The sequence below is a fragment of the Sphaerodactylus townsendi genome, linkage group LG07 (genome assembly GCF_021028975.2).
Source record: "Sphaerodactylus townsendi isolate TG3544 linkage group LG07, MPM_Stown_v2.3, whole genome shotgun sequence".
NCBI lineage: Eukaryota > Metazoa > Chordata > Lepidosauria > Squamata > Sphaerodactylidae > Sphaerodactylus > Sphaerodactylus townsendi.
The window spans coordinates 109,986,653-110,001,199 of NC_059431.1; the positions used below are offsets into that span (position 1 = coordinate 109,986,653).

Consider the following 14,547-nt stretch of genomic DNA (forward strand, 5'->3'; position numbering starts at 1 on the left):
TAAAAAATACTAAAAAACCTGAATTTTGTGCCGCCGCCCCCCAGGCGCCCCCCCGGTGCAATGTGCACCCCTTGGTGCCCTTGTAGCTTCGCCTCTGCTTGAACAGCCTAGGCTGCCCCATTTTTGTCAGATCTTGGTAGCTAAGCAAGTGTTGGCTCTTAGCAGTGGTAGCTAAGCAATTGACACCACTTGGACGGAATACCACCCAGGGAGCCCAGGGTTCCTGTACAGATGTGCAGCTTTCTGGACTAGAAAATCTCTTCTTCCTTCATATCTGATTATTTGTTTTGTTTTGTTGAAAATATGTATTGTCCATCTTTCTAATGCCGGCAAGTGTTCAAGATGACTAACAACGTGATTAACAACATTTGATTTATAATCATTTTAAAAGAATTACTTCATTATTTTTACATGAAATGAGAACCAACGCTGATATGGTAGAGAAAGTAGCTAGTTAATCAAAATGGGATGCCACCAAGAGCCACACAAGTTGATTTTTCTCAGCAACATGGAAGTGGGGGCAGAAACTAATCCTGGCTGGGGGAGGGGTGTTTTCATCTATGAAATGGTAGCGGATATGAAGATCTAGACTCCAAAAGGCTCAGAGAGAGCCACAATATACGTATTTTAAAGAAAAGAAAGATTTTTATTCTGACAAAGATTCATTCAGCAACCAGGAAAGGCACACCAGACAATGAAAAACCAGGACTTTTTATAGGATGTCAGAGGGATACATCAAAAGCAGTTTATACATGATAAAGAAGATATGTGCCCATCAAGAGCCATCAAGAATGCTTCTTCGAGACATCCAGGCACCTTGAGAGTTTCACATCTCCCATGTCCTGAAACATTTCCTTATCTGTTGCCTACAAGTATTACTATATGGAAAGCTTTGTTAACCACAAAAGATGTTTGTCTGTTAAGTCTTACACATATCCATCCTGCCATTCTGACCCGTATCTGTCTGTCAATAGGGCATTTTGAAACTGCTGACTATAACATAATTGGGCTGCCTGCTGGGCTGCTTGAAACTGTTGCCTTTTGTAGTTTTCCAGATGCAGCAGACAATGTTTTTAACACATTTCTTACTATCTTACTTACTCCCATTTCTTACTATCTTACTTACTCACATCCTGCATGTGAGCTCCCAAAGGCACCTGGTGGGCCACTGCGACTAGCAGAGTGCTGGACTAGATGGACTCTGGTCTGATCCAGCAGGCTAGTTCTTATATTCTTATCTGCAATTACGACCTTCCTGGGTACTCGATAAGTATTTGCTTGGTTATGTCTGGAGACAAAGAGGTCTGTCTGACTTGTGAAATCCCTTTACCCCGTTCTATTCACACACACACACCTTTCAGTCTCCCTTATCTTTGTCTCAGTCAGTTGTAAATGTTGCTGTTTATTCAAAGATCTTTGTATGCTGCAGGAGAAATTCCAAAAAGGAAACTTCAAGAACCTTCTTTTACAGTTCTTATACCATTATTTCCAAACATCGTATTCAAAGCCCAAATCAAATACTACTCACTAATAAACCTGAATTAATCAAAACTAAAACATTTTATTATTAGCTTCTGCCTACAAAAACAAGACAGAAGGTAGAGTTAATACATCCGTGTTTAGCTTACTGTCTATCACAGGTGTCAAACTCGCAGCCCTCCAGATGTTGTGGACTACAGTTCCCATCATCCCCCCACCTGTTTCTGCTATAAATCCTATGCAAAAATATCTCTGGTCTAGCACTGGCATCCATCCTGCCTGATTTCTTTCTGGAATGCACGTTAATACCTCTGATTTTAATAGGAGCCTTGGGCTCCCAGATCTGCATTTTTGCAAGAAGGTCCACGTCACAAAGCTGGAGATGAATCTGCAGCACTTCAGTTCATTTCGATTTAATCAGCATGAATCAGTGAGCCCCAGACTGCAATAAAAGCATTCCTTTCCAAGCTGCGGAGATAGCATGTTGCACCTCCCCAATAAAGCACTGATAGTAGCAATTGCTTCTGCTGTGTTATGGGGCAATTATTCACCTTTCTGTTTGGCTAATCTTCAAATTAAATGGGGAAGAGCGAATTTCAGGGCTGCTTTTCGGTTATCAAAAGCTGCAGAGAAGCCTTTAGATGGCTCCATGGCTGCGCATTATTAGATATGGAGAAATTTCCTGAATTAAAGTTTATCCACTCTGGCAAATCTTAACTGAAAGATTTCATTCCCTACGACCAGGCTAACTCTTCTTTGACTAAGAAAGAAAAGTGTCAAATATTGCTATCAGGCACAAATAAACATCTAACACACACTGTTGCAAAGTTTGCCTGGATTTCTAGTAAAATTAGGAAGGACCGACAGAGTTCCACTGGAGCAATCAGCTAATTTTCGTTTGTTAGCAGCTAGGATATTCGATATAGGATCTGTATCCACGTTATGAATATTTCTGCTCCCTATTAACTGTATGCTGCTATTTCTTTTAATCTGTATTAATAACTGTGCTTTTTATATAATTTTTAACTTTTTGTACCTTGCTGGTCAATGACCGTAAATAAACTGACTGAACTGAAAGATTCCACTTAGGAATGGTTCTCAAATGCATGTTTACTATTCATTCACGCCTGAATCTATCTATCTATCTATCTATCTATCTATCTATCTATCTATCTATCTATCTATCTATCTATCTATCTATCTATCTATCTATCTATCTATCTATCTATCTATCTATCTATCTATCTATCTATCTATCTATCTATCTATCTATCTATCTATCTATTTATTTACACCACGCAACCCAGCGTGATGTAGTGGTTGAGCAGGTGCGCTCTAATCTGGAGAACCGGATTTGACTACTCGCTCTACCACTTGAGCTGTGGAGGCTTCTCTGGTGAACTAGATTATCTTGTGCACTCCAACACATGCCAGCTGGGTGACCTTGGGCTAGTCACAGTTCTTCAGAGATCTCTCAGCCCCACCTACCTCACAGGGTGTTTGTTCTGGGGGTGGGGGCAGGGAAAGGAGATTGTAAACCCCTTTGAGTCTCCTTACAGGTAAGAAAGGGAAGATATTAAATCCAACTCTTTTTCCCTCAACTCTTCTTATTTGTTTAAGTTCAATTTATATGCCGCTCTCCCTGAAAGGAGAAGTCAATGTGAATATGGCCCACTTTCCAATCTGAACCCAAGAATTGCACTCAAATAGCCTGATCAGGAAGAAGAACCCTCTCACTTCTGAGATAAGGGCTTAGATCCGTGGTGGCGAACCTTTGGCACTCCAGATGTTGTGGACTACAATTCCCATCATCCCCTGCCAGCATGGCCAATTGTAGGGGCTGATGGGAATTGTAGTCCATAGCATCTGGAGTGCCAAAGGTTCACCACCACTGGCTTAGATTCTGGCTTAGATTCTGCCTTGAGGAACAGCCCTAGGAATGTCAGTCTCCAGGTGGAAGCTGAGGATCTCCAAGAATTATAGCACATCTTCAAACTGCAGAGAGAAGTTCCCGTGGAGAAAATGAATATTTTGGAGGACAGACTGTATATCATTCTGCCTTACTAAGGTTCCTGCCTTCTCCAAATTCTATCCTTAAATCCCCAGGAGTTTCCCAAATAAGATCTGGGAACCCTATGGCTCTCTATCCAGCACTGGTGGCTAGGGGGGAAACTGCAACCCTTTAAGAAAAACCTGGATTCTCTAGGTCACAGGTGTCAAATTCGTGGCCCTCCAGATGTTCATGAACTACAGTTCCCATCAGCCCTTGCCAATCTATAGCCAATGCTCATATTGGGAGGGACTGATGGGAATTGTAGTTGATGTATGTAACGAAGGCACTCATATAAGTTCTGCTTTCTGCGCTGCCACCAATAATATTTTTCCTCTATAGCCCACTCAATACTGATTTTCCACACGGTCACCACCCTGACTGGGGAACACAGACACACAGACAAAAATAATAAAGACTGGAACAGATTTTAAATGAACAAAACTGAGAATGTTTATTTATGGCTTGAAAGAGGCTTCTCTGGTGATTTGAGAGGTTTCAAAAGCTTGACGGTTACAGAAGGAAAACTTATTTTCTTGAGATGTTACTTCACAGATACTAGATGGTCTCTGCTCCACACACCCCTTTCTCGTTCATATACCCCCAAGTCTAAGTCTGGTAGGACTGGCACACACTAGCCACCTACCCTCTCAGTCCCCTACTCAGGCCTAAAATGCCCCCTTTCGGACTGGACTTCTGGTGACTGGGTTTAGAACAGGGGATGGACCGACTATGTCTGGGCAGGCTAGCTGCCAGGCACCTGAGCGGCGGTTCACACTCCACCAAGACTCAGGGCCTTCCACACACTCCCTCAAGCTTCCTCAGCTTGAGTCAGAATCCGTTTCTTGTCAGAGCTGACAGACTGCCCAACTCTGCTCTGCTCTCTGACAGACTCCGATCAGAACTGAACTCCACTCTCCGTGCTGTAAGCCCACTGGCTCCCCCTAGCTTTTTCCAAACGTTACTGGACCTTTTTCAACCAATCAGGTTGGTTCTCTACTTGTGGAGCCTTTTCTCTTTTTCTGGCTGTTGCTAAGGCCTTCTCCCTTTGGCCTGCTGTACACCAGCCCTTCAGGGTGGGGCAAGTTCGTTACAATGAACATCTGGAGGGCCGTGAATTTGACACCCCTGCTCTAGGTGGTCACCATTTTGTGCCAGTAAGTGTGTGGGGGGAGATTCTTGGGTGGAGGGATTCTCAGACGCGCAGTCACAAGGAAACACTGCGTTTTCTGTGCAAAGCGTGCTGCATCCTAACACCAGGATCCCAGTGATCCTGTAGGCGTGGAGTATATTCTGAGGATTTCTTGGATCCTTATGGAAAATTAAATTTCTCAACTAGTTACCCTGCGGTAACAATCCCGGCTGGCCCCTGCACCCACCATGCAAACGGCGACTCAGGCAACACGGATTCATTTGATCCGTTTATATTGCCTGCACAGGAAGGGCCAATATGAACTCTTGAATAATGCTAAAAGATCTACAGCCACAGCGAGTCACTTCAAACATCCAAACATTGTCCAAGGTATTCCACTCTAGAGGTTTCTAACAGATGCAGCCAAAAACGCTCTGAAATTTACAGTAGGAGCTGTGAACTGAAAAAGACTACGATCCAGCTGGAGCAATTTTAGTCAGGTTTGGGGAATTGAGAGTGAGAGGTCTGCCACGGTGAGTGAGAAAGAAGGATAAGTTTAACAGAAGTGTAAATTAAAGCTATGTGGAGATATCGCATCTTTGCTTCAGCTTCTGTCTCTGGGGAACTGAGTGTGCACAAAACTGTTACAGTAGGCCAGAAGGTTTTTCTTGATCTAGTGTGTAAGTAAATGGCAACAGAGCGCTATATTTATATGTAATACACTTGGCTGAGAAAAGGATTTATTCTTCAGGCAGGTGGGCTCAAGGTACTACCTTAATATCCCTCAGCTCCTGGTTGAATGTTAATATCTACCTCAGCGGCATTTTTTCCCTGAACAAAATTAATCCTCGTTCACCTTTAAATGTTAAACCACCTTGTTCCTATCAGTTTACCTCATTATCCCCCAGTTATCAATCCAGTCTGTGAACATCTGTGCTAGGGTTGCCAACCTCCAGGTGGTAGCTAGAGATTTTATGAGATTACAACTGATCTCAAGGCAGAGGCAAAGCGAGGGGAAACTGCGCCCGGGGCACACACACCTCTGCTGCGCCCCTGCGCCTCTGCTGCGCCCCTGCCCTGAAACGCCCTGGGATGCCCCTGGCCACGCCTCCACTGCGGCTCTGCCTGGGGCATTGTACCTCCACCCCCCTGCCCCGTGGGCGCTTCGCCACTGTCTCAAGTCAACAGGGATCAGTTCACCTGGAGAAAATGGCTGATTTGGAATGTGGACTCTATGGCATTATTGAACTTCCTCCCCTCCCCAAACCCCATCCTCTTCAGGCTCTAGAGCTGACAACCTCTAGATGATGCAGCTGGCCTCCATTAGGGCCAGGGCCTTTATGGCCCTGGCCCCTGCCTGGTGGAACGCTCTTCCTCCAACTGTCCGGGCCCCGCGGGACCTTGGTGAGTTCCGCAGGGCCTGTAAGACTGAGTTCCGCCGGGCTTTTGGAGAGGCTGGCCGCTGAGGGCGCCCCCTCCCGTCCTACTTCAGGTGGTTCTTATTATATCTATGGGACCCTCTGTTCCCCTCTCCAGGGGTGGTTTTTTAGATTGTTGGATGCTATCTATAGTATCTTGTATGCTGTATTTTTAAATGGGTTTTGTTATTTTAATGTATGGAGCCGTTTTATATTTATATTTATATTTTTCTGTATAGTTGAGGGAAAAATCAACGCTCTTGGCTTTTCATTAGAGTCGTTAGTCCCTCTTTCCCTATCAGAAGCATATAGCTGCTTGAAAACTAAGCTATTAGAACAAGAGTATCGGGATATGATAACGGCTGCAAGGAAACGTGTTCCCCCCTGACCCTGCTTATTCCAATTGAACAAGGACACATGGCCAATTATTTACATTGGATCACCAACCCTAAATTAAGAAGAGCCTTAACACTGGCCAGATTCAATCTAATGCCTTCTATGCTGCTCTATGGCAGATATCAACAAATTGATAAACAGAGGAGGCTATGTCCATGCAACATGGGTCAGGTGGAGACACTCGATCATACCCTCTTTCATTGTGTAAGGTTTGCAAAAATCAGAATGTCGCAATCTGCACTTATCCCATTTTTGTATAACAATCTAACCGATGCTCTTAAGATACCTATGCTTTTGAACAACATGGATCCCACAGTGTGCGAGAATGTAGCAAAATTTCTGCTAACAATAATAGACGTAAGTCTAGATGAATACCAATCAATGTCTATGTATTATGACCACATATAGCCAGCAGTAATTTTTCTAGCTTCTGTCAGTATCCGATGACATTTAAGTGAGTCAACTTAGCTGAAAGAATGTCCTATAGTTACAGAAGGACCACGTATATATTTTAGTACCAGTGTCTATGACTGTGAGCAATGGTGGGCAGGTTTTGTATGCTTGTTTTGTATGTTTATTTTATGCCAATAAAGGCTTGTTACTTAATATATTTTTCTGATGGTGCTCTTTTTGTTTGTTATGTTGTTTGTGCTGTACACCGCCCAGAGCCCTTCGGGGGTGGGCGGTATATAAATTCAATTATAAACAAACAAACAAACCCTAGTCTATACTCAGGCCAGATCAGTTTTTTATTATTGTTGTACTGTTGTCTATGCCAATAAAGGCTTGCTAATAAAATAAAAAAATTTAGCACTCCAAGACTCCCTCTGCCTCCACAGTAGTGGTTTGCGCGCACCCTATTGGTCAGCCAAACCAATCAGTTGTTATGCAGATAAATGTGTAAAGTCTCTTTGTTGACTTGAAAAATGAGGGTGGACATGAAAATTGTGTCTCTGAAGGAAACATTCATAAGTTGGTATTTCTAGGCAAAGTCGTTCTTTTCATTTGACATACTAGATCGTCCTTCGATGAAGAGGCCAATTAATTCTGGCAAGGAATACGTTTTGCTTATTTCTTCAGTTCTCAAAACCATTATTCCCTCTGCAATTGAGGGTTGCAAATTGTAGCCTTTGCGCATTTTTTTGGTGACTGGAGAGGCAGGGTCTTCAGTGGTACTCAAAATTTCTGAAACATGATGAGGGCTGGGGGAATCATCTCAGTCAAGGAACAGCAGTGGTGCAATAATGCTATGATGGGCAGCGTAATGAGGAACTTAAGTAGGTCTACAATAAATCTGATAATGGAAACGTTCCTCTCCTCAAACGGCACTACAGTGAATAAGTGGTACCAAATGTTAAGTAGAAGCAATACTATTAGCAGGACTTTTCAACTTAAGAGCTGTTATCTTGGCCTTGCCCTTCATAAAGGCTGAGAAAAAGGCTGGCGCATGTTCCGCTTTAGCAAGGTGACATTATAATGCTCTCCTTGGCCCTCCAGACTCAGTCACATTTGCTCCGAGACAGTTTTGCCACAGAGTAGAGAGTTCCTGCAAGGGTGTAAATTAATTTGACATTCCCCACCCCCCTTAAAAAACTGTCTATGGTGCATTTCAGTGTCGGATATCATCACATTATTGGGATTATTGGACTTGACGGGTGATTTATTATTGATTGTAAACATCTGACAGTCAAGTTAATTTCACTGTTTATTTTATTTGATATCAAGGATTGAAGCCAGATAATAAAGACATTTGATATTCAGCTGTGATATTTTATTTCCACATGTGATGTCTGATGGACTTTGATAGTTGACATGAAGGAGGTACTCTGCATGCCTTACTTGGCCTACTTTACGGGATAAAATAAAACAATAAAACAATGAAGGAAGAACTTGTATGGATGACCTCCAGACTGCCCTCCCTGTTGATATGATTATTAAAATAATAAATAAGAACCGTGCACAAGGTATAATCAGGCAATCCCAAGAGACATGGAATCTTAAAGTCTTTATAATATGTTGCTGTCTTATTTGATTAAGAAGTGAATGCTCCATTAGGGTTAAATCCTGCAACATATCTCAGAAGGCAACGATCACGCAATTCTCCAGGCCTGGAAATTGCAATTCTTCATCAGTTTGATATGTCCTGAACAGGAAACGCTGGAGGGAATAAATGATAAACATTCTTTCCCTCTCTCTTTCTCTCTCTCTTCAGCTTCATCATCCCTCACAAGGGTTTCGCTTTGGAACGGTGCGAGAAAGCAGCGCTGAGGATTATTTCAAGCAAAGTTTTCCAGATATGCACGAATACATGAAGCGGTACAATGTGCCTGCAACTTCAGATGGAGTGACATACCTGAAGTAAGTGTGCCATGTGACCTCCACTAGGTAGAACTGGAGCCCCATTCTTGAGAGAGCTGATATGTACTAAATTGATCAAAATTCCCAAGTTGTATGTTACTAACATGTCTAATGAAGGATGGAGGGCAGGAAAGGAAAGGGTCTGCATATTATGAGAATCTTAGTGCATGGGGGAAAATAGTGCCCCTGCAGAATCACTGGCAAGAGGTATCGGGCAGTCACTGAATAGTTAGCACTGTCATTTCTACTGACCCACCCACCTTTTCGCTTGGGCAGCCTCATCCAAAGCCCTGGTTGTGGGATGCAATGCTGCAACGGCACCATCCTACCGCCTCCTAGAAGGCTTTCTAGTGTTGTGGGGAGGCAAACAAAGAAAAAACACCATTGGAGAGCCCTCCATTGGGCTCTGTGGACTTTGTTCGAGAGCCAGGGCTGTGGTATAACTGCCACAAGCCTGCAGTGGAAGCCATCTAATGTTGGCTCCATCCCCAGAACTGCCTCCATCACACCCCACTGCACCGATGTAGCTGGCAGCACCAGAAGAGTGTTGCTGCGGCACTGGGTGCCACATCCAAGTGCCATGGGGCCTGACGATCGCTGCCTGCTGGTGTTTCTGCCCCTCCACCGGAAGGGAGAATCTGCTGGTGTGGGCGTGTGCTGCTTTGACAGTGCAATTACCCCCCCCCCTTTGGATGGGGCTATTAGAGACATCAATATCCATGGCAATTTTCAGAGTAACATTGGGCTGAATCAAGACTAGGCTTGGAGATTCGGGTAAAGCAAATACCAAATTCAGCCTGAATATGGGTGAATTCGGGCATATTCGGGCAAAAATCGACCGAATATGTCCTGCCTGAATATGAACGAATTCAAATTAAAGGTATTATGGCTTGGTGGGGGGGGGGGTGTTTGCATTTTGGCCTTCAGGGGGAGCATTTTTAAAGCAAGTGGCACCAGGGTATCATAATTGGTGACACCACCCAGGTTTGGTGAACTTTGCTTCAGAGGGTGGTGGGAGATGGCCCTACCCATTTGGGGGCTCGTAACATTGAACCCCCTGAAGCAAAGGTCACCAAACCTGGATGGCATCATAAAGAGACTATCTTGAAGATACCTGAAAGTTTTGTGGCTTTACCTTGAAAAATGTGCACCCCACAGCCCTTCCTCAAGAAATTCCCCATCGATTACAATGGAGTCAAGGCACTTCAGAGCACAGAATCTGGGGAAATTTCTTTGGGTAACTGTGAGGGGGGATTTTTAAATCTACTGGCACCAAAATGTTGGGATCTCATCCGGAGACTTCCTTATGATTTCCCCCAAGTTTGGTGAAGTTTGTTTCAGGGAGGCCAAAGTTATGGACCATAAGAGGGTGTTCCCATCTCCCATTGTTTCTAATGGGAACTAACAGGAGATGGGGACTATCATTTTGAGGGTCCATAACATTGCCCCCCCCCCCGAATCAAACTCACCAAACTTGGGTAGTATCATCAGAACAGTCTCTGAATGATACCCTGAAATTTTGGTGCCACTAGCTTTAAAAATGCCCATCCTGCAGGCCAAAAGGTGAAAAACACCAAAAAATACCAAAAAAATTCAAACGGACTCGAATTTTTCAGATATATCCAAATATTTGGACACATCCGAATATGTTATTTGTCTTATTCAGGCATACAGATAATTTTATGCCTAAATAAATCCTAATCCAAATTTTACCGAATTTTTAGGGCATTTACCAAGACTAACCAGACTAAATTTTCCACTAATTAAGGAATAGATGACCTTTCTGCCTGTTCCTCCATCCAGCTGCAGACTTCCAGTTTGCCTCTCACGCCATTCCTGAGGGTACCCTGTCCATTGGAGCAGCCTTTCAGGAAGTTCAGCAGGCTTCAAAGGGAGGAGGGAGACAGGGAAGTCCTGTTCTGATGATGGGATTGTCTTCCATAAGCAGAAAACGTAGCCTAGATCCAACCCACATACCCCAAGGACCTTAGACTGTAATCTAAATTTAAATGATGGGGAGAATAGAGGAAGGAACGTAAGACCATGCAATCTGCACCTCTTTGCCACTGCAATCCCCATATTTTTGATCCCTTTGCTTACCCTGAGGGGCCACTGACAACCTCCCAGGAATAAAATCTGAAGTTATTGGGACCTAGAAGTCCTTAAATTTGGCTGTAATGACTCAAGCATTCTTAGCCAGGGCCTGATCTACATTTTTTAAGGGAGGCAAAAGTGCAAAATGGCTCCCCCATATATTATACTTTTTTTCTTCATGAATGTGCATACTAGCAGCAAAGCCCATTGTGCTAAACAATACAACAGGTGCTAGGCGGCTTTTAGTAGCAGGAGTAGCAGCAAGACAGGAGCTGTAGGCCTTGAGAAGCAAGCTTTGGGGTGGGGGTGAGAGCCCAATCCTGGGTGCTAGATAGTGTTCTGTTTTTTTAAAAAAAAATTAAATGAAATGTCTTTGAAGCTTTAAAGGCTCAATGTGAGAATCCATGCCAATTCTTATGTCAAGTCTGTGAAGCTTCGAAGATATATCCAGTACCCTAGATCAGGCCCTCTTCCCCACCCTCACCTCCACCCCCACATGCTTCCCACAGCCAGCAAGTGGGCGTTCTTCCCCCGCCTCTGCTGCCCCAGCCTAAAATGGCTGATATAGGAGAGGCGGGGGGTGGAGCTTGCATGCTGGCTGAGATCACACCCACTCTCACCCTGCCTCTTCTGTCCCAGATGGAACACATGTACTCCACCCTTAGGCAATTATATTTTATTTATTTATTTATTTATTTATTTATTTATTTATTTATTTATTTATTTATTTATTTATTTATTTATTTATTTATTTATTAGTTTTATATACCACCCTCCCCCTGAGGGCTCAGGGCGGTTCACAACAGGTTAAAACATACATTAAAACATAATTTAAGTACCAATTACATAAAAACAGAACCCATTAAAAATGTGGACGGCGTCTGGCTACCCCCCCTCCCCCCTTGTGCCCACGGGAGGCCAGATGACACGGTAGATGTATTTTTAACCAAGCTGGCCAAATGCCTGGCGGAACAGGTCCGTCTTGCCAGCCTTGCAGAAACTCTGTAAGTCCCGCAGGGCCCTGATCTCCCTAGGGAGCCTGTTCCACCAGGTAGGGGCCAGGGCTGAAAAGGCCCTGCCCCTCGTCGAGGCCAGCCTGATCATTTTGGGGCCAGGGATCACGAGTAGGTCCTCCTCCGAGGAGCGGAGGGGCCTACCGGGGCAATATGGGGAGAGGCGATTATCTTGGGATAATCAACATATATAATCAACAATGATAGAATAAATGATGTTGACCTCTAGGTACCCAAAGCCTACCAGAGCCGCTGTCAATGTGTGGCCCTTGAAAGGGAAGATGGAAAGGTTTTGCAGGTGGAAATGTAGAGGGTGCCTTGGCCAGGGGTGGAAGGGAGATCAGCAAGGCCAGGGAAAGTTACCTGGGTGCCTGTGTCTCCCCCTGCATAGAACTTCACATCTTTGATCATCTCAGGAACCTTTAGCTTCCCCCCCCCACTTCACTCACCACAGTCTCGTCCAACTATTAGCCGCAGCTCCTGCCTTTCCAAGGGCTGCAACTCCCCTCAGAGGCCCAGGGGCACCCTCTCCCTTCCATCTGTTGAGTTATGTTCAAAACTGCTCCTTTCAGCAATATAGTTCCTTAGGACTGCTCACTGCAAATAATAGAGAAAACTACTGCCTTCATTCCCTGCTTTGGACAAATGCAATGTCCAGCTTGCTTTGACTGGCAGCTGTTTCCCACCATGGGTCGAATCCCCACTACCATCTTAGCCAGGTTTCAGAACACAAACTAACCAGGTTTGAGGGACGACTTCCCTGGTCGAATCCCCACTACCCGTCTTAGCCAGGTTTCAGAACTGAACCAAACCTCTCAAAACCTGGATTGGTTTGTGTTCTGAAACCTGGCTAAGACAGTAGTGGGGATTCGACCCATGTGAAGCATGAATCTTTCCTGGTCCGCTGCCCATTATCTTGTGGATCTGATAAAACCAAAGATGGAACATGGATGCTCAACAGAAAGCATGGACCTCTGTTGCTATGGCAGCTATCCCAAGCATGCTTACTAGGGAGTAAGCACCACTAAGCCAAATAGGGCTTAATTATTGAGGAAACATGGCCCTCTCCTCAAAGACAGCAAGGTTCCCAGAAGCATTTAACTGGACTGTGTTGAAAACCAAGGCTGGATTAAGTAGCTATTTGGTCTGATCCCACAAAGCGATTCTTCTATCCCACACGGCGTCAATCCTTTATTTGCATGACCCGCTCATGTTTACTGATATAAATTAGATTTCTGTTTGATTTTGTGCTCTGTTGGTAGCAAAGGCTTCCTGAGAACTAGATCAAATAGATTCAGAGTTTCCATCCGGAAACAATACATTCTGTACAAACGAATATAGCCACATCACATCGTGTTCATTATCCAAAGGGAGTTGTTTGATTTTGTGCTTTAATTCCAGGCATGATCCGGAGAAATTGGATGCCTTCATCATGGATAAAGCACTCCTGGATTATGAAGTATCAATAGATGCGGACTGCAAACTTTTGACTGTCGGGAAACCATTTGCTATTGAAGGTATGAATTAGCTCCTGCCTGCAATTGCTCCTCTCAGCAAGCATGTCTTGTGTATCTTGTTTGCCTTTGTAATCAGCTGCTGCTCAAGCAATCAAACTGTACATCATACTCGAAAACAATTTATTTTTCTCCAGAATGTTGATAAATAGGTAATGACATCTCTCTCCGCTCCACTTTGCAGTACGGAATAACTTAACACAGACGCTTGTCCTACGGGGGGTGAAAATGGTTTGAATACTCATTCTCCCTCTTGAGAACCAGACCTTTGGGACTCTGAGCAAGATAACTTCCAAATAGCCATCCGTGGACCTCCCGCAGGGGTGAGAGGTAGCCCAGAAGGTGGCAATAGAGCAGTGACTGGGGACAGTGCCTTCAAAGAGGCACTTGGTGACACGGGCTCTGGGGAAGGAGAAAATACTTTTTTTCTCCCAGGGAAGCCCAGTTTTGGGAACGACTTACACCATCCTTCTTGGTGGCATAAGTCTGCGCCGCAAAAGGGGGCATTCCTGGGCCAAAACTACATGGGAGCCGACTAAAGTTGGCTCCATCCCCAGGAATGCCAGGAGCAGCAGTGGCGTAGGAGGTTAAGAGCTCGTGTATCTAATCTGGAGGAACCAGGTTTGATTCTCCGCTCTGTCACTTGAGTTGTGGAGGCTCATCTGGGGAATTCAGATTAGCCTGTGCTCTCCCACACACGTCAGTTGGGTGACCTTGGACTAGTCCACTTGCAAGCAATTGTGAAAGTGGACTGAAAGTGCATTAGTCTGCATGTGCGGAAGCTCTCCATTTTTGGTGTTTAAGCCTTACAAACGGTGTTCCAAGCAAAGAACCAGCGTGCAAACACATAAACTGATCCAAAAATTAAACAAGCCCAACAGCCCCACCTACTATCACATCCCAAGGCGAGAGTTCACACAGTTCACACAGGACTGGGGTGCTCCGAGGCAGTAGATTCCCCCACCCCTTTCCATAAGCATCCGCCTTTCTCTGCAGGCTTCATGGCTGTCTCCTCCACTGGGAGCAGCAGTGGCGTAGTGACTAAGAGCAGTGGCTAAGAGCAGGTGAACTCTGATCTGGAGGAACTGGGTTT

General features: G+C 44.6%; 1 protein-coding gene across 1 annotated transcript in view; it reads left to right on the forward strand.

The window, feature by feature from the left end:
• The window catches only part of GRIN3A (glutamate ionotropic receptor NMDA type subunit 3A), a 161,541-nt gene that overhangs the window by 98,659 nt on the left and 48,335 nt on the right, over window positions 1-14,547 (forward strand). The window contains 2 exon segments of the mRNA XM_048504478.1: window positions 8,688-8,833; window positions 13,342-13,457. Coding sequence (XP_048360435.1) covers window positions 8,688-8,833; window positions 13,342-13,457 — 262 coding nt within the window.